Source organism: Equus caballus, chromosome 25 (genome assembly GCF_041296265.1).
Source record: "Equus caballus isolate H_3958 breed thoroughbred chromosome 25, TB-T2T, whole genome shotgun sequence".
Classification (NCBI taxonomy): Eukaryota; Metazoa; Chordata; class Mammalia; order Perissodactyla; family Equidae; genus Equus; species Equus caballus.
In genome coordinates, this window is record NC_091708.1 from 16,141,639 (window position 1) to 16,165,301 (window position 23,663).

Here is a 23,663-nt window from a genome sequence, read left to right on the forward strand (position 1 = left end):
GCCTCAGTGTCTTGCTCGTGCTCTGACTGGAGGGCTCTTTGCCCTACAGAGGTTACCTCCTCTGAGAAGACTTCTCTGGTTCCTTCTTGCTCTCCCATGAGTGAATCAGGGGCTGACCTATGTCACTGTTCTGCCTCATATCTTCTTCCACTGCTGCCCCTGGGGCAGCGTGGTTTAGAGGGTTTGTTTGCAATCAGCTTCTACCTGCCTCTGAGCTCTGTGTTCATCTCTGCACCAGCTGCCCCTGGCACGCAGGAGTTCAGTACGTTTGCTGATTGATGGGTGGATGAATGAATGAATGAATGAATGAATGAATTTGTTCTGGTAGCAGAATAAAAGAAGGTGAGGCCTTTCTGAGATTGCTTCCCTTTCTTCACATGCAATTCCACCCTGCATCATATAAGGACACATGAACAGCTTTGTGCTTCTTCAGGTTTCCAGAAAGCGCTACCTGGACAGGTTCCATCTGACCTTATGCTTGGCTTAAATATTAAACTCAATTACTTAGGCTATTCCAAGGGAAGCACTCAGCTGTCAAGGTGGCTCTCGACATACATGGGTTTTCAATTTAAAGCAATCTATAGTCATTAACTCTCCTTGCCTCACCATAACTCTCATCAGGTGGAATAGCGGACAGTGATGTTTTGAATTGAAAGAGGAAGGTGTGGGGATGAGGGAGGGGCAGGAGGCTGTTGGTATGTGACCCGGTTGTCAAGAGCAGAAAAGACTGTGTTTAAGCTCACCCCTCCCCCACCCCCGTACCATTCCCTTTGGGATTTTAAAGATAAACTGGACGGAACATTGACCAGCATTGAAGCTTCTTGATGTGACTTGTGTGATCTCTTTGGCTTTGAATGTAGAGTTGACTAACCCTTCCTCCGTTCCCCAAAAAATTAACAGAGGGAAGAACGGATCTGCCATGAGAAAGCCCCATTTTCTCAGTGAAAAAATCTTAATAGGTTTCACACTAGGTACACATTTTGGTGGTGTGGTGCGGTGGTCAGGGATGGAGAGCCCAGACTGGAAGCTAGTCAGTCAGTTCACTGTCCCTCCCTGTGTTCCAGTATCCATGTCTTGAGCTAGATAGGTCGGGATCCCGCTAAACGAACCTGCTTGAGAACCACAGCATTCTCTAAGCTGGATCTCCTGCATGGCTCAGTCTTACGGTGAGGGAACAAGCTGGAGAGAACTTAAGGGATTGGCCAAAGGTCACTCAGCTGGTTCATGGCAGAGTCAGGACGAACGTGAAAACCACTATCCATTCAGCACCTATTACGTGTCAGGCACTTTTATGTACATCATCTCTGTTCCTTCTGCCAAGTCAGAAACATGGAATATCGTCCCCTTCATTTTGCAGAGGAGGGAACTCAGAAGGGTTAAGTCGTTTGTGTTCATGATGTTTTGAAGCACCTTTCTGACGTGGATATTTTGATGACACAATTATTTCCACATTGGCACCTCTATAGTGTTCCTAAAAACAAACGATTTAAACGTCAGCTTTTAAAAATTACCTAAAAATGAGCTTGACAGACATCTTCACTCCATCCCTGCAGCCCCAACCCTTATTGGATGAAGTTCACAAATGGGGGGTGGCCAAGGATGGGAAGGATCAAGAGTAGATTGAAGGTCAGGTTGGGGTTGGGGGCCAGGAATGGGGTGAGGTCAAGGATGGAGTACATTCAGGGTTGGATGGGGGTCAAGTTGAGGGTGAGGTCAGAGATGGAATGGGGCAAAATTTCCTAATATACACTTTCCTTGATAATAAAAAACATTGAAAAGTGTAATGATTTACTTTTAGACTGTTTCAGAATATGCTTCTCCTTTTCCCTCCCTACCCCATATAATCAAGGTCTCTGGATCCTGAGATGGAGCCCCTTTCACTGCAATGTTCGCCCCCTTGCTTGGTACGTGTTTGTTTCCTTCAGCACTCAATAACAGAATGAGACCGGTGGATTCAGAGACAGAAAACTTTGTAACAACCTAGCAAGATATGGATTCAATTGAGGCTCAGAGAACTTAAGTAATTTTCCAAAGGACATAAAGCTGCCTCCTCACAGCAGCGGGAGAACCGGGGTGGTCTGACTCCCAAGACAGGGTCATTCCAGTGGACCCGGTTGTACTTCTCTCTCCTTCCTGGCCAGCACGAGGCATGCTTTCTCTCCCTGCAGGCTGGACTTCTGTCTGCAGGTGCAGAAGCTGCACATTCTCAGATGGTCAGGCTCTGGGCACTTTCCTCTAGCTGGTCCCATCCCCTGCTTTGTGTGCCACAAGGGGCTGTGCTGGACATCCTTTGCCCTTCCAGATCTACTCTTCATCTTTCTCCATCCTGCTTTGTGCCCTGGGGAGTCCTCTATGGACCACACTGACAGGCTTCCTTGACCAAAGGCAGCGGTGGAAGATGGGAAGGCGGGAAGAGACTGATGTCAAGTATTTATTCCCTGGCTTTCTTTTGGCCAGGTCACTGTGGGTTGGCTATGTTCCTAACCAAAGACCACAGCTCCTGTTAGAAAGCCCTCTCCTATGCACCCCTAGGTTTTTGGAATGGTTCTCTCCATTTTTTCCCTCGAGCCTAGGTGGTAACGGCTCCCTCACTTTACCTGCCCCTGGGAGCCATACAATTTCTGCTGGTTTCTTTAAACCATACCTTTGCAAATCGTTTCTCCTCAAACTGAGTCTGCAATCGATTCCCTGCCAAGAGTACTGTATCCTCTTCCTTCTTGACTATTCCCAGTTGGTTAAAAGGCACATTATTCAACTCATTATTTAAAGGAGACTTTCAAAAAGAAGTATCATCATATATCTTAATAATTCCTTGAAGAATTTTGAGGGTTTGCTAAGCTTTGATCTGCTGCCTTCCTTTGCTTTGCAAAAAGCAGATTTCACAAAACTGTTGCCCTGGCACTCTTAAACTCACTCAGTGACTTGAAAAAAAAATTACATTTGCTTGCTGAGTCAAAGGAAAATGAAGGAAATTCAGAGGCTGCCATACATTTTCCTCAGTGGAATTGATTGACAATGAGTCTATTGTGGGCAGAAGCACAGTTGGGTTAGAAGGATCGTGAAGACACATCTGAGGTCAATTTAAAATTCCTCTGAAAATTGCCGGAGGTGGTCTGTTGAATGGGACCCGCAATTTCCCGGGTGACTCTGGGGAGCAGATAAAGTTCTGGAATTCAAAAAAATGAGTTTATCCTCCAGAGAGACTGCAGCTAGACAGCTCTGGGGTTGCCAAGAGATGAGAGGTGAAGAGGTGAAGGTTCTCACAGGGGACCAAGTATTAATGTCCAACTACCAGAAATAGGGGGAAAAGCATCTTTCATATCATATTACTAGGTGATCAAATCATTTATTAGCCAATCTAGGATATTTCTTTTCAGAGTTAAGGGGAGTTTAATTACTCCGTGTCAACCTACGTAGACGAGGACTGTACCTGGAAAATGGGAGGTCAGGTCAGAAATAAACAGAGGAAGCACCTGTTGGGAAAGGCGCCTTCCAGAACATACCTGCCTCTGCTGCACTGCGCCCTGCAGCAGTCCCCCTGGGGGGTGAAGGAAGAGGAATATGTTCGTTAAACTACCATTTTATTACTCCTCACAGGAGCCACTGAGGAGAGGAAGAGGCTGAGCCTGAGGGGGGTTAGTGATTTGCCCAAGGCAAGGTGACGATGGTAGAGGCAGCCTTCAAATACGGCTTGTCTGATTTCAAAGCCAGTCCTTGTTTCTCTACAGTAATGCAGCCCAGCAGTGAGTGACATTTGAGGAAAAGGGATGGCACGCATAGCATTAACAGATGTGTCTCCTCCTTCCGACCTTTTCAGGGAGAAAGCTTAAAAAAAAGCAGGTGGAGACTCGTGGATTGAGCAGAGAGAAGTCCAGCAGGCAGAGGGCCCTCACAGAGGAGACCAAGCTCAGTCAATGAGCTGAACATTGATTTCAGTTAATTGCATTCTACCTTTACGTTCTGTGAGGGTGACATCCTGAAATTCTGTCTCAGGTTGTTCAAGACAAATATGCCAGTCAGAGCACAAGGATGTGTACTGTTGTTTACAGGCACACACGTGAGCATCATTGTGAAGCTTTTTCTTATGAAATAGACCAGGATATGCCACAGTGCAGACCACCATCCTTGAGAAATAATAGCTCCATGTGTGTTCACAACATTCCCTGAGGCTGGGAGTGGCCCTCTGGTCTCTACAAACATGTGGATGTTATCAGGATCTTCTTTTATTTCTGTCTCTGAAGTTCCAATTAAGGATACGTCTCTCTTCTATTCTCTTCATCCCTACCCCCTCTCCCTTCCAAATTCGGCTGACCTGGGAAGTGGGCCCAGGGTTGTCCTAGCAACCATAACTTGATCCTGATATCAGCCTCTTATCCAACGGCTTCCAGCTCACAACATCCAGAATTTCCCAAATGCCTCTCCCCTGAATCTGACCCTTTAAAAACCCTGGCTGAAAAAAAAAATTGGTGTTTTGTTTGAAATTACTCGTAAATCCATACAGCCCTGAAACATTTATGGTGACACCTCATAATCCTTAGGAATGTAAGTGACCTTGTGGTTATCATATTTGGGTATAGGCTTATTATTTTACAAGCATTATCTTACTTAATTTTCACCACAACAAAATAGATATTATCATCCCCAATCTGCAGAAGCTGAGGCTCAGAATGGTCAAGTAACGTGTCCTATATCACACTGCTAGTGGGATTCAAACCTGGACCAGTCTCCAAAGCCCATGCTTTGGACCATTATGCTATACTGTAAAGAACATTAAATATTCTTATCTTGGATGATATAAAGGGAAACCATAATCACTGTATCAAAGCTGGGTGGGCTCTTGCAGATGATTAAATCCAAAGAACTCATTGTAAACATGACTGGAAGTGGGTAGGAGGAGAAATGAAGCAACTTTCCCATCAACAAAGTGGGTGTGGAAGAGGTGGTTGGTTGCCTATTCAGCATCCATTCTCCTGTCTCCTCCTTCCTAAGGGAACCTTGCTTTTGTTTAGGTCTTTTCTACCATGTATTTCAAAGGAAGCTGCCCCGTCATCAGTACTAGGGGATGAGTCATGATTGGCCTAATCTATCATGGTGATCTCATTTTTCTCACCTCATGGCTTAGACATGGGCAGATGATACAATTTTGGCCAATGAAATACCAGAAAATCTACTGGAGAGCTTCTAGGAAGGTTTCCTCACTTCTAAAAAGAGCTGCGGGAAGACACCTGAAGATATCTATGAATCCCAGGAAATTCTCCTAATGAAAGGAGAAGAAGAATTAATACTTCTATTATTTACTATTTACTGGGCCAAGTAGTTTTTTTTTCTTGGTTATCTTTTTTTTTTTAAGTTTGACACCTGAGCTAAAATCTGTTGCCAAGCTTTTGTTTTTTTTCGTCTTCTCCACAAATCCCCCAATATGTTGTTGTATATTCTAGTTGTAGGTCCTTCTGGTTGTGCTATGTGGCACGCTTCCTCAGCATGGCTTGATGAGTGGTGCTAGGTCCATGCCCAGGATCCAAACCAGTGAAACCCTGGGCCACTGAAGTGGAGCATGCACACTTAACTTCTTGGCCCTGGGGCCAGCCCTGGTGCCAAGTTTCTTACTAGGTCTTTCCATAAGTGAGCTCTTATTCTCAGAACAAAATGGCAAGGCAAGTTTTATCATATCCATTCATGGATGAGGCAACTCAGACTTAAGAGCAATTAAGTCATTCAGTTGTTAATTGACAGATCCAGGATGCAGTCCAGAAATGTATGGCTTCAAATTTATCATGCTTTGTGTTAGATACTTTCACGTTGGAATAAATAGATTTGATACAAGCCCTGATATCAGTTCCCTACATTAAACCCAGCATATATGGGGTTAAAACCAAAGCATTCATTCCCTGCTTACTCCCTGGCTTCCTGGCACCAGAATCCACTATCTGCCATGGAGACAGACAGCTAAGGACGCCCACCTGCAAATTACCTCATCATCCTCCCCACTGTAAGCAGCCTCCCAAGGCCAAACACAGGCTGGTGGGAAAGTGCCCAAGGCCACAGGCCACTCCCATTCCTATAACAGAAACATTCCTTACAAACTTTAAAACCCCTTGTCTTGGGGCCAGCCCTGTGGCACAGCAGTTAAATTCATACATTCCACTTCGGTGGCCCAGTTGTGACAGATGTTAGCTCAGGGCTAATCTTCCTCAAAAACAAAACAAAACAAAAATCCTTGCCTTCCATCCTTCACGGAAACGAGACACATTTGAGAGCTAACTCTCATCTCCTGGTTGATATCACCTGGAATAAAAACTTTCCTTTCCATAAGCCTGGCCTTCCAGTTTTTATTTGGCCTCTCAGGTGTGGAGGGTAAGGAACCTATGTTTGTAGGCTCTAACAGATTTATGCTAGTGGTTGTGTTAATCTCTGAAAGTATGTTCCCCTCTATGTGCCCAGGTGGAGTTAGGTTCTGAGTCTTCAGGGCCCTGCACCCTCAGAGGCTTGTGCTAGGAGTCAGATGGTCCTTCCAGCTGATATCTCCGTCTGATGATCCTGAAATGGCAATAGCCCAGAGGGGTGCTTTGGTCTGGGGGTGCCAGTCATTCCGTACAGCTGGCTTTGTTGACATGACTAGGAGACTCCTTTTGTCTCATCTAATGTCTTGCTGTCAGCTTTGAATTACTTGGACATTTTGGCTTGAGTTAACCATGGTCACAACAACCAGTAGAAAACACCAAGTGATTGTTGCTTTGCACAATTTAAGGAACTGGTTTGTTTGCTTTCTTGGCTGAATTAATTCTGCTGACCAGTGTAAGCCCAATTTTATTTCTCTTAGGAAAAGTCATGCAAATCTTTCCAAATAAAGATAAAAATACCTGCCTTATACAGTTGTAGTGAGAGCCAGTGAGTTAATGTCCCGAATACAGTTTTTGTCACATGGTAAGAAACAGAACATGCTAGTTCCCTAATTCCTCATTTCCCTTTTTGCTTCCTTTAAACCTTTGCTCAGTGAGATATGAGATTATAAAGAGAGATATGATTCAGATTGGATCAGGGACTATGGGCAGGCTCTGAAGAAGACAGGTCTCAGCTGGGAGTTTATGATGAGAAGGCATTAGCTGGGTAAATGTCAGGGGGAGAGTACTGGAGGAGGAGGATGCAACAGCATGTGCCCAGTCCCCAAGGCAGGGAAGCTGCTGGGGTATCTCCATCTGAAATGACCATTGTGGTGTGGCTGTAATAGCCAGGAGGCATGAGGTGAGGCTGAAGAAGTGGGCAGAGTCAAGTCCAACAGGGCATTGTAGGCCATGTTTAGCATTTCAGATTGTTCCCTAATTAACATGGGAGGCCATTGCAGGCTTCTAAGCAGAAGGGTGATCTGCCATGTAGAAAACAAATGGGAGAAAGGCAGGCATGAAAACAGGGAGACCTGTTAGGAGACTTCTGCAGTTGTCCAGGTGAGGGATGATGGCTTGGACTAGAGTGATGACAGTGGAGATGGCAATAAATGGGCATATCTGGGACATATTTTACACAAGGAAAAGATACGGCTTGTTGATGAATGCAGCAGGTGAGATGTGGGAGGCATTAAGGATCCCTGCCAGTTTCTGGAATGAGTAACTGGATGGACAGAGATGCCATTACCCAAGATGTGAAGCACAGGATGGAAAGCAGATTTAGGAGAGAAGATCAAGGGTTTACTTTTTGACAAGTTAAATGTGAGATACCTGTAGGATATTCAAGTGGACATGTCAAACAGGAAGATAGATACATGGTTCTGGAGCTCAGAAGAAGAATCTGTGTTGAAACACAAATTTGGGAGTTGTTGGCAAATAGAGGCTATTTGAAGCCATTATTGTTGGCTTTAGATTCTTTTTTAAATGTCAGGCTGAACTTGTACTGGTTTATTTGGCTTCTCTCTTAAATAACTGAGCCTGTGGCTCTTGTTACACCTTTAGCCTCCTGTCTTAATCATCCACTTTCTGGCTCACTTTGCAGGTTTCTTTCTAATTACATTGTAAAGGCAGAGCATTGCAATAGAAAGATGTAGATTCTGACCATTTGTGTGCCTTGGGCAAATCACTTAAGATCTCTAGGTGTTAGTTACCCATCTGTAAAAGAAGGGAATTGGTTTTTTTAAGTTAAAAAAAATCTCTGATTCTATAATCTAAGAATTACCAGTTAAGGTATGTCTATTTTTCTAAACTCACAAAGGATTCATCACTGGACTACTGGGAAGTTAGCTTTGATTATATCTTGAAGGATATTTTGAAGTCCACATCCTGACCAGCAATTAACAGTTAAACCAAACACTGTTAATGTCAGTCTCAGATACTATTGCTGTAATACAGAGCAGCGTTTCTTCCACACTTGTGGATATAGTATATAGAAAAAAAGGAGAAATTTAGACATTTACACATCAAAATAGCATCACATTTAAATCCAAGACAAACTTGTCTTACTGCAAATTCCTATAGGAATGGGCATTCTTCCAGTGAAGTTGGGAGTAATCCAAATATCGTGGTGAGTCCTAGGATGTGTAAATAGCCTGGCTTATCGATCACAAGACACATACAACAGCATTTCCTCATATTCTTCAAGGTAAAGCTGTACAAAGTGTCAACATTATCAGCAGTTTTTCTTTACCTCAGTGACAGCGAAACTTCTTTTGCCACAGGGAACCACCTTGTACCACTTGTCATGCAGCACATCCATAAACCCATGTGACTTGTATTGACTAATTAGCTCGGAGATATTGGAGGTCAGTGGAGAGCCGGGTGGGAGACCAATGCCGTATCCTAGGAGAGTAAAGAATCTCAGATCAGTTTTTCACCTGAGAGGCTCCAAAGAGATCGCCACCACACTTGCGTGATATTGCCATTAGACCTGGCAACAAGGGTATGGTGAGCTTTTACCCTCTTTCCTTCAAAGGACTCAAAGATGTCCAAAGTATGATTGCTTTGGATCTGCTGCCTCTCTGAGTAGAAGAGATGAGTCTGGAAAGGAGAAGAATGGGCTGTGCACTGTGTACTAGTGGCACATTGTATTCCAAGGCCTTCTGCCCTTCCCTTCAAGTTATTTCTGAGAAGCCATCTTTGAGGTCTTTACTAGGGCTAGGATTCCTTATCTACTTCTTCTAGAACCCCTTCTCTGGACCTTAAATACATAAAATTTGATTAATCATAATTTCTGGTTTATGACGTACTCTCATCATTGGTCTTGCATGACCCTCTTTTACTTTTATTTTGTTTATTTTTTAATAATATGATGAGACCATGTAAATATACAACATAGTGTGGGAACTAAAACACCAATAAAAACATTGTCAAAAAACAACAACAACAAAAAACTCAAAGGAATCTGGTAATACCAAGTGTTGGAGAAGATTTAGATGAATAAGATCACTTATACATTGCTTATGGGAAGGTAATTTGATATAACCACTTTGGAAAACAGTTTGCTATTATTTCGTGTAGTTGAACATTTGCATGCAATTCGAAGTACACTCCTAAAGAACTCCTACACACCCATATCAGGAGATACGTACAAGAATGTTCTTAGAAGCACTGTCATAACAGCAGAAGTTGGAAACAACCCAAATGTTCTTTGAAAAGAGAATGGGTAAATAAATTGTGGACTATTTACACAATTGGAACATTATATAATGTGAAACATATGAATTAGAACCACATGCAATAATATGGATGACTCTTAGCAATATTGAGTGAAAAAAGAGCAGTCCCAGAAGATTACAGTATGAACCCATTGTATAAATGTAAAAACATTCAAAACAAAACCATATATTTTTAGGAATTCATATGTATGTAATGAAAGTATATTTAGAAAAAATCAAGAAAATGATAAACCAAATATCCAGGATAGAGGTTATTCAAGGAAAGAGAGGCCGCAGAAAGGATGAAGGAGGAGCAAAAAGATGGGTGTAATTTGTTGTTGGAGTTTTATTAACCAGCTTGGACTCTCTATCCTCACTCTCTGTGACTTTACTTGCTTTCCAAACTGTTACAATATTGTTAATCTCTTTGATGAGTCATGTGGAAGAACTAATTAACTATGTTTTGTCTTTAGCTTTTGGACAGCATAGTCAAAAAAAGATATTTTGCCCTCAAGATGATTGAGGAAGGTAAATTAAAAATACAGCTAGTTCCTTTTTCACAAATAAAGACTAAAAGGCTGTCAAGAATCCAAAGATAGTTCATGGAAACAAATATCTGCTATAATTACTCTATCTTATAATTTATTTCCAAGGACATTAGTTTTTGTTCCTTTTTTAATTGCAGATACACAAATCTGTTTTTTAAAAATATGAGGCTTGAGTCATGTATATAACCAATAAAAGAGAAGAAATAAATAATGCAGAAAAAATTTTTGAGTTTTAAAGAACTGTGTGTTTTTTCCCCCTGATAATTTTGTTTGTTCCTAACAATGGCGAGTCAAGGAAATAATGACAATGTCAAGAACATGATTAGAATTTTCCATTCAAAGAGCTATTTTGAGTGCCTATTTTGTGCCTAGTAGTTTGGTTTGAAAGGCAAGACAGACAATAAAAGACTTTACAAGGGCAGCCTGTTCTTCCGCTGATGTTATCATTAAATAACATTTTTTAATAATCAGTGACTACAAGGAAGTAACTAGTTTTCTCTAGAAACTTTTATTATAATGAATGCTATTGACAAGTCAATTGCAAGGCATTCACTCAGTACCTATTTACATGTCAGGCACAGTAGTAATTGTGTGTATAATAGCATTCACTGACTTACTGATTCATGCCTTCATTTATTCACTCATTCATTCACTCAACAAATATTTACTGAGTGAATAGGCATTGTGTTGGGTGGTTGAGATTTAGCAGTGAGTAGGGCAGGTATGGTCCCTGCTGTCATGGAGTGTACACTCTATTAGGGGGACAGATATGAAATAATGCACTATATAATGATTATTGCATTGCAACTGAGATAATCGCCATGAGGGAGAAGAACTGGGCACATACGAAAATATGGTAGGAGGACTTAGAATTATCTTGTGGGAGTGGGTTGATGGACTGGATAATTAGGCCAAGTTTGCTCCATATTATTGTATTTTTCCCCCCTGAGGCAATAATTTTCAACAACACCAACAATTTCTAATATTTGTCAAGGGATAACTATACTCACAGTACTACTCTATGATCAACTTTTTATGCACCTTACCCCATTTTGTAAACCATGCACTAGTCTGAATTTGTGTACTAGATTGTGCATATAGTTCAGTCAAATTACTCTGGGACGCAATAAGAACTAGAGCATATTGGGACCTACTGTATGCCAAATACTATTCCACATGTGTCTAACCTGTATATAAACCCGTGCAGAATATGTATTACTCAGAAACTTAAAGATTGAATAAGTAAACTGCCTAAGGTCACACAGCTTGTAGTTGGCAAAGCTAGCATTTGAAAGTAGGTCTCTTTGAGTCCAAAACCAATGCTCTTCCTCCTGTATCCACTATCACATGTGACCCAGGCAAGGGAGTATTTGGCCTATCCTCCCCTTCAATACAGGCTCTATCACTACAGTCATATTGATGTCATCTTCCCAAACCAGACAATTCAGTAAAAAACCCACAATCATCTAAACTGGTGGTTTGTTTTCAGCAGACACAAATCTATATTATTCCCGGGCAGATTTTGTCATCAAACTTTTCAATAAGTTGTGTAAATATAATGCAAGTACAGCCCAAACTGGTATATGATTATGCATATATGTGGAAATTAACTAGCAAGGGCTGTCCCTTACTATATTGTTTCTCCTAAAAATCCTGTTAAAGCCAATAATTCCAGCCCAGGTTAGTGTAATAATGGCAGAATTGTTTTCATTTGATGAACATTTATTGTATACCAGTTCATCTATTCATTAATTCCACAAATGTATTGAAAGCTTATTCTGTGCCAGACACTCCACCACGTGCTATGGAGGTTACCAAGTTAAATTAGACACTGAGTTTATCCACATGAAGCTCATGGCAGCATGGGGGAGATGAAGTATACATAAATAACTACACAACATAGTAGGAAGTTACAGGACTTTTCTTGGAAAAAAAAGAGGTGAGGCATAAATTCAAAAAAGGTAAAGTAAAATCATTAGGACGAAAGGAGGAGGATGGATAAAACTCTGTGGCATTCAGAGGAATGAGGGATTGCTATCAGATGAAAAGATGAGAGAAAGCATCTTATATTGATTTTTTTAAAAAAAATATAGTATATCTCTAAAATTATTTTATTGAGGTCACACTGGTTTAGAACAGTGTGTAAATTTCAGGTGTACATCATTACATTTCGGCTTCTGTATAGATTGCATCACGTTCACCACCAAAAGTCTAGTTTCCATCTGTCACCATACACACGTTCCCCTTTACCCCTTTTGCCCTCCCCCGAGCCTCTCGCCCTCTGGTAACCACTAATCTATGCTCCTTATCTATGTGTTTGTTTATCTGCTACATATAAGTGAAATCATACGGTATTTGTCTTTCTCTGACTTATTTCGCTTAGCCCAATACCCTCAAGGCTCATCCATGTGTTTGCAAATGGCACAAATTTGTCTTTTTTTATGGCTGAGTGGTATTTCATTGTGTGTATATATATATATACACACACACACACATATATATATACACTGATTGTATATATATATATATATATATATATATATACACACACACACATTCTTTATCTTTTATCCATTAATGGGCACTTGGGTTGCTTCCACATCTTGGCTATTATGAATGTTGTTGCAATGAACATAGAGGTGCATATAGATTAGCCCTGAGCTAACATCCGCCACCAATCCTCTTCTTTTTGCTGAGGAAGATTGGCCCTAAGCTAACATCTGTGCCCATCTTCCTCTACTTTATATGTGAAATGGCTGCCACAGCATGGCTTGAAAAGCACTGCGTAGGTCTGCGCCTAGGATCTGAACCTGTAAACCCCAGGCCGCCAAAGCAGAGTGTGTGAACTTAACCACTACGCTATAGGGCTGGCCCCTATAGGGGTGCATATATCTTTTTGAATTAGTGTTTTCATGTTCTTTGGATAAATACTCAGAAGTGGAATAGCTGGATTGTATGGTATTTCTATTTTTAATTTTTTGAGAAATCTCCATACTGTTCTCCTTAGTGGCTGCACCAAACGGAAGTGTATGAGGGTTAGATTGATTCTTGATAGTGGTATTTTGAGTATATGAGACAAAAATACATGATAAGAAAGCTTAAAAATCTGAATTTAATACTTATAATAAATCTACTTATTCTAAGAATAAAATGTTGGCAATACAACAAAATTATTAAAATTACCTTAGGGGAAAAGCTATGTTGAAGTTGCAGAGACATTATAAGAAATTGCTACATAGGAAATAATAAATATTAAATCACTCCACTCCATCATGTCAAGGTTAATTTGCAACTGACTGCTAAAAATAGATTACTGTCTCCTCAAATTTTCTATTTTAATACATACATTGAGTATTGATATTTTAATGATTATTAGCATTACTAATACTCATTAGCTAATTAAAACAAACTATGCATATAGAACAAGGAGAGAAATAGGAAAAAACAGTTATGTGATGACTAGAAAAGGTATTTGTTAAAAGGCATAAAAATCCATTTTATTCAGAAACGCAAAATAGTAAAACCTTCAAAGTTTTGTTTCTGTCCTTTATCAGTTGCTTTTCAAATTTGATTGTGTTCATTGGTCAAAGAATTCTTATTTTTAAATTGCTGACTCAACTTAGCAGCCTGAGTTGCTTTCATTATCATTAGAAACGTGGCTTTGCAATAAAGACGAGGTTGACTATTTCCTGGTTGATGGATGAAGCAAAATGGAATCCTTCAACCCTAAAGATGAAGGCATCAGGCACCCTGGAAATTGGATATGGCTTAATAGCCCAAGACAGCAATTTTCAGAATAGAATCCTGATCTTTTCTCCATGGATAAATCAGCTTTACTCAGCTAAGAGTGGTAGAAATATATTTTGGCTAGGAAATGTATAGAAATTCATAGACGAAAAGAATCTTCCTGAAATGTGGTTGGAAAATAAGATCTCAGATAGGGTTAAAAAGGCTTCAAGAAGAAAGATCAAGTCAGTTTTGCAGTCTGTTCTTGGAATACCGTATTTATCTGGGGCAATGGTTGAGAACATATTGTAATAGTCTCAACTACGAAGAAGACTTTAAAAATGGGTTTCCTCACCCTACGCATGTCAAAGTAGAGAGGGCAGTGTGTGGAAGAAGCTGAGAGGTATGAAGATTATCTATCCTGGGATTATTGTATAGTGAATTGGTCTCAACGTATTAATTCAATATACTGAACAATAATAATTTATTGGGCACTTACTATGTGCTTGTACATGCTTTACATGTATTACTTAATCTTCACAACAACTCTATCATAGATGGACTATTGGTAAGTCTATTATGCAGGTGAGGAACCAGAAGAACACATTAAATGACTTGCCCAACGTAACACAGTTAGTAGCAGCAACTCTATTTTAACCCAGGCACTCACACTCCAGAGCTAGTGCTCCAAGCACTGTATTAAATAATTAGTGGAAAACAAGTAAAAGAACAAATTCAAAAACAGGCAAAGGTCTTCGGCAGAAAGGTCACAAATCATTACTGTGCGGTTCCATTACTCTTTCTTCTCATTTGACCTTTATCGTCAGCTAACTCCAATGCATAAATTTGGGACATGTATTCATTTATCTCAACACTTCCTTTTTTACAAGAGCACGCAATATGTCTTTGTGCCCCTGGTGTGTGGTATTTAATATGATCAAAGCCTTTCCACATGCTCTTGAATTCTTAATGGTTTGGGTTTGCTGTGCTGAGTACTCATGAAAAGGTTTCAAACTCCTTGTGGAGCCACTGTCTCTCATTTGCCTCACCTTTAAGCCTAAACAAATGCAGAATGGTGAAGCTGGGAGGGGTATTTGGCAGTCACAACAACAGCTGGTGTGATATCAACACTATAGAGAGCCAATGTACATTGAGCATGAAGGAATCAAGATGGACTTCGTTTTCCCTCCTAAATTCCCAAAGTCATTTATGCACCTGGGAAAGTGTATGCAGACTATCAGGGTGCTTTTGAGTAACTACATTAGTAAGTGAATTAGGTATGTATTTCACATCTAAACTAATGAGTTATATAATAGGTAATACATCATTTATTACATAACTGTTAAATGCCTAGCATTGTACTAGATTCTGTGAAAGGATACAGACGGACGTATGAAACAATCTCGTAAGCTGACTGGGTAAGAATTGTTCATAAATTTCTTTGATGATATTTTTATGCCTATAAAGTTGAAATAATTAATAACGAAGTCCACATTTCCATAAGTTCTAAATGTTGTGAAAAAAAGCATATATTATTTAAAAAATTTTGTTGAGAGAAATAGTCACTAAAAATCAATGAGATGATTAACATTTTTTAATAAAAGCAGCAATTAAGAGTTTTGCTAGTATCTCTATCATACTGTTGTTTTTAACTTATCAGTAGCCTCCTTTTGTGTTTTACCAAGTTCTGTTTTTACTTGTTGGCAGGGACGGTATGGAATTCAATTTTCTGATTTACACCTCACCTAGAATAAACCTGCTATGGTTTTTTTTAGAATACACCAACAATTATGAGAATGTTCTCTCTGTTCAAGTCTGTGGTCTTTCTGCTCTCTTGCCGAGAGAACTCTTCCATGCATCCCCTTTGAAAACATGGTGGTGTCTGGAGATGATGGGAACTATAAGACACTATGTCTCATAAGCACAGATGGAAATGTAAACAGGAAACCAGTGGGGAGTTAATTGTGTGGCATCTGGCACTGGGGTCCAGCAGAGTCAAACAAGCCATTTCACCACTGCCTTTTGACAAGATAGGGTTGCCCCCTGAAGACAAAGGTGGAAAATGGAGTCCCCCATTCTTATGCCCGCTAACAATGATTCATTGTTAGTAGCTGCTAATGGCAGAAGGGACCCCAATTACCCAGTGCATCCAGGACAGAAAAAGAAATATAACATCCCTTCCATATCCCCAGATGCCACAAAAATGGGAATTTTTCCACTATTACATAAAAACAGGGTTATATAATGAACGTTCTTTTAGTTTTCTAGCTTTCTCCTTCTCTTTCCTTTTCTTTTCTTGCCTTTGCTATCTCAGACTGTGGTCTTAAGAGAAGACCACTACCACAAAATCTCTCTCTTCCTGAGTTCTCTCCTTGGTTCAGGTGGAGGTCACTGCACCTGGAGAGGAGATTAATTTCTCTTAGGAGGAGGCGCAAAGAAACAGCATCAGCTGTTCCATTCTCATTCATCACAAAAATAAAGACTGAATTAAAAAAGGTGCTGATGTGTTTAGGGGAGACAGAGACCACCTGTGGTTGGGAAATTGGAATCAGAATAGTCTTGATACACCAGTTAACATACAGAAAAGTAGAGTTTTCTTGAAATAGAACTTAGGTCCCCCCGGGTATTGTTTCAAGTCAAAGTGTTTTCTGACAAGTGAGCATGGCTGTCTTGAGAGCAGCATGTACTGTCAGAGAAGGGAAGCTGGGAATTGGGAGATGTGAAGTTTGCTGGTTCGAACCATCAGCCTCATATATCAACTGTTGTCCAGAATGAAAGGAGCGACTGACATAGCAATCCTTCTCTGGTCCCAAAGTTTGATTGATTGGTTGATCAAGTTGGAAGCAAAAATTTGCTGTCAGTGGGGAGAAAGGCAAACCTGAGATCCCAAACAAGGTTTTGTTTAGGACTCTTAAAGGTTACTAAGCTATAGAAGATTTTTATTTTTAACTTATTTTCAAACCAGTGGAAAAACATTTACTTAAGAACCATGAGATTTGGATTCTAATTCCAGTCTTATCATCTAATTGTGGGATTATGAAAAAGTGATGTAATGTGCCTGGGCTTTCTTGTGAATAAAGTGAGTAGATTGGGTTAGATCAACACTGGGTCCTTCCAGTTGTAAAATGTAATCATTCTAGTTTTTGCATCAGATTCATTATAGGACTTGGCCATTAGGAAATGCAGGTTAAATTAAAATTGGACTCCTTTATTACACTGTGTCACCACTCCCAGGTATCTGAAGAAACATCGTTTGGTTAACAACAATGCTTTTTGTTGTTGTTGTTTTTCTAACAATTGGGTGAATAAATGTTTGTGGAGTAGGTGAAAAATAAATTCCTAACTTCAGCAACTTAATAGCTAAGTGCTTATGAGTTGAAAATGAAAACAAAGGAAGATGAATAGCTCTTTGCCTCTGACTTTGGCATTTGTGACTTGCGAGGTTGGCAAACTGAGCTCCTGAATAAAAGGGAATCACAAGTGACTGATTCATACCTTCTATGGCAAATGGCTTCCCCACAGTTAGAAGTTTGCAGTCAGCATCCACTGACACTTCATAATCCAGAAGGGCTTTGTCCATGATGAAGGCGTCTAGTTTCTCTGGATCATTCCTATATTTAAGACCAAGAGAAGAAAAGTGAAAAATGATTCGTTAATGTACAGGAAGCACTAAGGCTGACAGCTGGCTTTGTTTCGGGGACAGAAACCTGGACATTGAGGGCAGCACAAGCCAGCAAGCTGCTGACTCAGCCTTGTTGACACCTCACTGACCTGTAGAGAACAGACTAGGGAAAACAGACACTCTTACAAGAGAGCCTGACATCTTTCCAGTGGGTTTATCTACCAGGTCCTTTCATTACTTCTAAATCCAACAAAAAAGCCAGAGTGCCTCTGAATTGAATGGGAAGGTTCATTTCCCTTGCATTAACTGCATTTTATCACTCATAATGACTGTGCGATGGGTGGTATTACTCATTTTAACAGATGAGGAAATTGATGCTCAGACAGTTGAAGTAACTTGATCCAAGTTATACTGCTAGTTGTTGCAGCCAGGTGGTCTCATTAATCACTATGTGGAAATTCTTATTTCTTTCTGTCATGGTCACTATCTTATTCTTTAGAGATCAGGCATCATTTCATATTTAGGAATATGTATTAAGGAAATGCAAAAAAGAGATCTAGCGCTCTTGGGAAAAAGGGAATTAAGGTCTCTTTAAAGTTCATAGGCTAACATTCAAGAAATGGAAAGGTAAGAATATGTAATAGATCTTAGTGATCTGATTTATTAATATATCTCTAGAGATTCACGTTTCACTCCCATCCCAGGAGGCAGTTCAGGCAAGAAGCATTTAAGGTAGGTGTCCCCGGACGGTATCAGTGAATTGGATGTGGCCTGGGTTCATGATGCCAACAGATGCCTTGTGTATCCTTGATGTGTTCTCTGCATCTTTTGAACCTAGGCTCAGAGGTGGTCTAGAGGAAGGCTATGTCTCAGCACTAGCTGAGCTTCCATTTGCAAAGTGGTCAAGGAAGGAGGAGTCTCAAAGAGAACTGTTTAAGGTGTATGCAGTGACTTTGCTTTCAGCCACCTCAAATTCTTTTTGGGAAAGTGTGGGACATGCATCCATTTAAGAAAGGATTTCCAACCCTCAGGGGGTCCAAACAGCTGTCCAAACAGCTTGGCAAAGAGAACTCTTTTCTATTCCATCTGGGCTTGATCATTCCTCTCTTAGAGCCAAAAATGAGGCTGTTGGAATTCAATACAGAGGAGTGGCCTCTAAACTCAGAGGAGAACATGGGTAAGGCACATCAAAAAAATAAAAGAGAAAGACAGCCCTAGACACCTCTAAGATTCATCCTTGGGCAGAAAGTACATCTTTACACGGATGGCTTTGTCTGGGCCACACATAGACACAGATAAGTAGGTTACCTTCCTTCTTGGTACCAACGACCATTGCTTGCTCTTTCTGCTCTTCCAAAAATTGAAATAGCCAATTCAAAGTGCATCCCCTTTTCCAGAGGTATTGGATATAAGTTATAATGAGGCCATGTTTAATTTTAATGGAAATGAGAAGCACCTCTCAGATACACAGCTGTGGGAAGTTCAGAAAGGGTTGGGGATGTGAATTGTTTTCTAGGAGCTGATGATGAGGAACCTTAATGGAATACAGGCAATAAAAAATAAAAATCAAGCTGAAAGATATCTGTCCAATAAAAGTTTGACTGACCCTGTAGCAGAATGTACCTTGGGATCTACATAGCAACAAGTTACCATTTGCCAATACTCCACCAATATTTGTGATAGCAATAGCAATCGAAAAAAATTGGAGTTCAGTTTTTCTAACCAGTAATTCCTGAGGTCCAGTCTCAGTGGTTTCCTTAAATAACTACTCCTGATTTTGGACTGCAAAGTGAAGTTAGCTACAACAGGTCTCTATTGCATAGAAAGGCAAAAAGCAATTAGCTCACAGATTCCCATGGAGCCCTGAGTCACTGGTGAGGAAGTGGCCAGTGTGGTCCAGGTATTAGTAGTTTCTAGACTGACTGAATCATCCTTATAGTTGGCAGGACCTCCAGTTGTTTCTCTCGTTATAGAATCATGCTGTGTCTTTTTTTAGCATTCATTTAATAATACATATACTACCAAAAACAGTCTTAAATAAACATACTAAAATTAATACTTTAACAGGGATTAATTTATTGGAATACTGTCACTTCAGAAACAAGGCTCTAAGTGAGTAGAACTAAGCCCAAGGGAATTTTCGTGGGAAAGGGGAGGGACAGGTTTAATACAGGAAACTGACTTGTACAAGCAACTTCAAGGGTTGTGCCCTACAGGTCAGGGCTCTGGGGTGTCATGGGGGTAGCACGAGGACTGCGGTTGCTTGGAGTGGTGGCTAAGAGCATGGGCCATGACTGGGCCAAAAGTGGAGAGAGAAGCCCAGAGAGGAAGTGAAGGGGCATTAACGATAAGCTCTGCCTATATTCCAATTTCACTTCCATCAGTGAGTCACCTGGGGAGCTTGTTAAAATGCAGATTCTGAGATGGGGCCTGAGAGTCTGCATTTCTCACAAGCTCCCAGGTGCTAACTTAACATGGACCATTCTTTGAACATCAAGGACCTCCTTTTCTGCTATGGTTCCTAGACTGACTTGCAGCAGCGTTTGGATTCTAAAGACCGGGTTCTATTCCCGACTGCACCACTTGCTAGCTGTATTACCATGGACGAGTAGCTTCTTTTGGGTCTCAGCTTCTTTATCTGTACCTGATTTTCTAACGATTTCTTCTCTCTAGACTAGAGTGGGGCCAACTCTGAGCATTGGAGTCTTCTCAGGTGAAGCCTCCAGGATAAATGCATCCCCTGAGTGCTGAGTGGGGACTACAGCAGCGGCTCTCTCACCATTTTCACAGTGCCAGAAGGGCACGGTTTGTCAGCCATTACTAAGTGGGAGCCATTGCTGTCTCTCTGACATCTTTTTCTTTCTTTCAGCCATGAATTTGCCTGAAGGAAAGAATACTGAAGAGGAGCGGGGAGGCAAAGGAGCACTGAGCTCCGTCAGAGAGCAACTCTAATGTTTTAACGTTTATGCAAAATTGAAAGTGCCGTTTCATAGTGCTTAAATTGAACATATATAACTTTGCAAATCTGAGAGCACAAAGTTTCCTCTCTAGGTTCTAGTTAAAAGTCCATAAAATTGCTTTTGGGGCCTATTACTACTGCTCTTGAGAAATACAGACTGCTTGAGTCCCGTGACGTTATTTATTCATTTCCATTCTTAAAAAAGAATTTGAAGTGGCAAGTTCTGCGGTCCATTGGGAAGATTATTGTGGTTGGCCATAGAGAAACCAGTCTCCTGATGCTGCACAATTCTAAGAGTTGGAGGTTTGAATGTGTGTCATTGTCCTGAGACCATCAGGCAGGAGGGAGAGGAGCGCTCACCCTCAGGCTGTGGTGCTTATCAGGAGCCATTCATTCCCTTCTCCCAGGCAGACTAGACGAGCAGATCTATAATCACAGCACCCTCCTTTGCCTTCAGCTTCACTGAATTACAGCCTCTGATAATCTGCCATGGAAGTGTGATTGCTCTTGATTGCTTCTCATAAATTCTGATGAGGAGGATGCAGGCATGGGAATCACTGCCTTTTATTTCCTTTCTACAGGAAATCTCTAAGATAAATTCCGTTTCCTTGTGGCAGTCCACAGGCTTGGAGATTCACTGTGAGGGAAAGGGTTGCTTTGGGACACTTCATCCTCTGGCCACATTCCTTGAGTGTTTGATCATTTCAGCACCATTGTTTTCTCAAGTGATGTCAAACCAACATTTACTTCCCCCACCATCTGCTACACTAATGACCCCACTGGCACTTTGAGCAAAGCTACTGCCAACTTGGGACTATGCAGGTAACTAGTAATCTAGGTCACATAATTAAATGCACACTATTCCATACTGCCTCCTGGATCTCACACAGTGTGAGCTATTACTGTATATACAGTGGGTATATCTAGCTGTCATTTACAAAAGCCAAAGCACTACATCAGTAGCTGACTTTCCTTTCAGGGAGAACTTTTTGGACCCAAGAGGTCACACTCACTTCAGATACTCTACTCCGTCGGGGGTGGCTGGTACATTGTACCTTCTCATATACTCATGCATCTCTGGGAAGCTTTGCCTCACATAATCTTCAGCACTGCTTTCCCGGACAGTTCCAAAGCGGAAGCCTTGGGAGGGATGATGTAGCTGGGGAGAGAAAAAGAAATGTCTTCAATATAAATTATTCTAAGAATTGTTTTCAAAATTTTCCTTTTCCATCATTCTTTGGAATTTAGTAATGATTTAGAATTTTTTCAAACACATGTAGTCATAAATATCTACACAGAAATGTGCAGACATAGGTACATGCTCTTATTTCAACTTTCACATGTGTTCTATCTTCAAAAGCAAAAAGACAGAAACAACAAACAGAAAATACAAAACAATTTTCTGCTTCATATTGAGAACCTATCAGAATTCTTTAGAAAATGTATGAGTTGGCATGTAGAATCAGCCTCGTTATTATAAACTGCATAACAGATGAAGTATAAAGTTAAGGTAATAAATTAAAGATCGTGTTCCTCCTTGGTTAGAACTACACAAAGGCCAAGATAAAACTTTGCATCCTGAGGTTGAAATATACCTGACCCAAAGCAGTGAATACATCTCTTTAATGTCTATCTGTCTTTTTGCTGTATTATATTTTAAGTATGTTAAATTTATTTTTGGTGTTATTATGAAATGATCTCTTTCCTTTTGACGACTCTATCATCCAGTGCTGAGTCATGCTGTAAATTTGCTTAAATGGAATGAATGGAATGTAAGACAATTAGGAGCAACAGAGGAAAAGGGCAGCTGGAGTAGACCCAGCAAAGTCCTAGTTCTCCAGGATGCGAGACTTCACCGTGAGGACAGGTAGAGCACCGGGAGTTCTCCAGAGGCTCTGCCACAAAGGATGACAAAGACACAGCACGAGAAACATCATTATTCATGAAAGTTGTAGAGGACTGTTAATGTAGACTTAGATTATTTCAAATACAAGAATGAACAGGGATTGGACCATTTTATGAGAATAGTTGAATGTCTTGTAGTCAGCAGTATTTTAGCAATTCTCCTCAATTGTTACGTTAAAGTTTTTGCACTTTTTTATTCTGCTTCATGTTGACATATTTGATATCACTAGTTCTGACCTGAAGCCCCAGGGACAGAAATCCCTGGATAGGCTTCATGGAGTTTATAAAGCTCCTGAAATTGTAGGCAACATTTTATATAAATATGTGGTTGTAGTTTTCTTCTGTGAGGGAGACAGTACAGACTTTCATTTTTAAAAAATTAGGTTTTCAAGTTGTTTACAACCCCAAAAGGTTAAGAACTCACTGAATAGGGTAACAAGTAACTCATATTTGAAGATGAATTAGTTTTGACACACACTAAAGTTCTAACAATATGACAGTAGTTAAATAAATTATATGGCAATCCTTATAGAATGTTATACAATATAAATCATATTTGCAAAGCATATTAAAACAAGGCAAATGCTCGGATGATAAACGAAGAAAAAACTTTTGTATGGCATGGTCAAAATTAAATATGTATATAATTATCTTAAATGCTGTGATCCCCCACATATATCACATTTGTACACACACACACACCTCAGAAGAAAATACATCAAGATGGTAGCAATGGTTGTCCTATTGGTGGCAAAATTGTGTGTATTTATGTATTTATAGATTGTCTACAGAAACACGCCTCATGTTTATAAGTAGAAAAAACTTTATTTTTTCTATCAGTCAGTAAAATAAATCACTCATTAATTTATTCAACATTAATTGAGAGCCTGCTTTGTACAACTTTCAGAGCTATTGGGGCCACAAAGGTAAATACTTGCAATCATTGCCACAGAGGAATTCACCACCTGGTTGTTTATGAGATTTCTACGGACGCTCCAATGTTGAGTAGGTGATATGACATACCCTTGTGTTTAATGTAATCATTCCATACGCTGAACACATTCTAATGTTTTATACCAGTATAACCTTAATGAGGCATCAGCGATAATAACAATAGCTAACGTTTATTTTTTGTGGGCCAAAAATGGTGTTCAGTGCTTTACATGCATTATCTTATTTAACCCTCATAACAGCTCCACGAAGAGGGCACTATTATTACTTCCTTTTTAAAGACTATTAAACTGAAGCTCAGAGAATTGAAGTGATGGGCATAAGATCACACAGCTGGAAGTAGTAGGGACTTGA

At 40.3% G+C, this 23,663-nt stretch overlaps 1 protein-coding gene and 1 long non-coding RNA gene across 3 annotated transcripts in view; one reads left to right on the top strand and one right to left on the bottom strand.

The window, feature by feature from the left end:
- The window catches only part of LOC111770700 (uncharacterized), a 30,407-nt gene extending 7,170 nt beyond the window's left edge, over positions 1 to 23,237 (top strand). The window contains exon 4 of the long non-coding RNA XR_002804104.2: positions 20,364 to 23,237. This is a non-coding gene — a long non-coding RNA (uncharacterized lncRNA). The remainder of the gene's footprint in view (positions 1 to 20,363) is intronic.
- GRIN3A (glutamate ionotropic receptor NMDA type subunit 3A) overlaps positions 1 to 23,663 on the bottom strand; it is a 150,195-nt gene that overhangs the window by 30,948 nt on the left and 95,584 nt on the right. For both annotated transcript variants that reach the window (XR_011432420.1, XM_023629774.2), the window contains exons 4-6: positions 21,467 to 21,612; positions 17,368 to 17,483; positions 8,632 to 8,783 (exon numbers count right to left, since the gene is read on the bottom strand). Coding sequence is in view for 1 of the 2 variants with exons in the window: in XM_023629774.2 (XP_023485542.1) it covers positions 8,632 to 8,783; positions 17,368 to 17,483; positions 21,467 to 21,612 (414 nt within the window). In the remaining variant the exon portion in view is untranslated. The remainder of the gene's footprint in view (positions 1 to 8,631; positions 8,784 to 17,367; positions 17,484 to 21,466; positions 21,613 to 23,663) is intronic.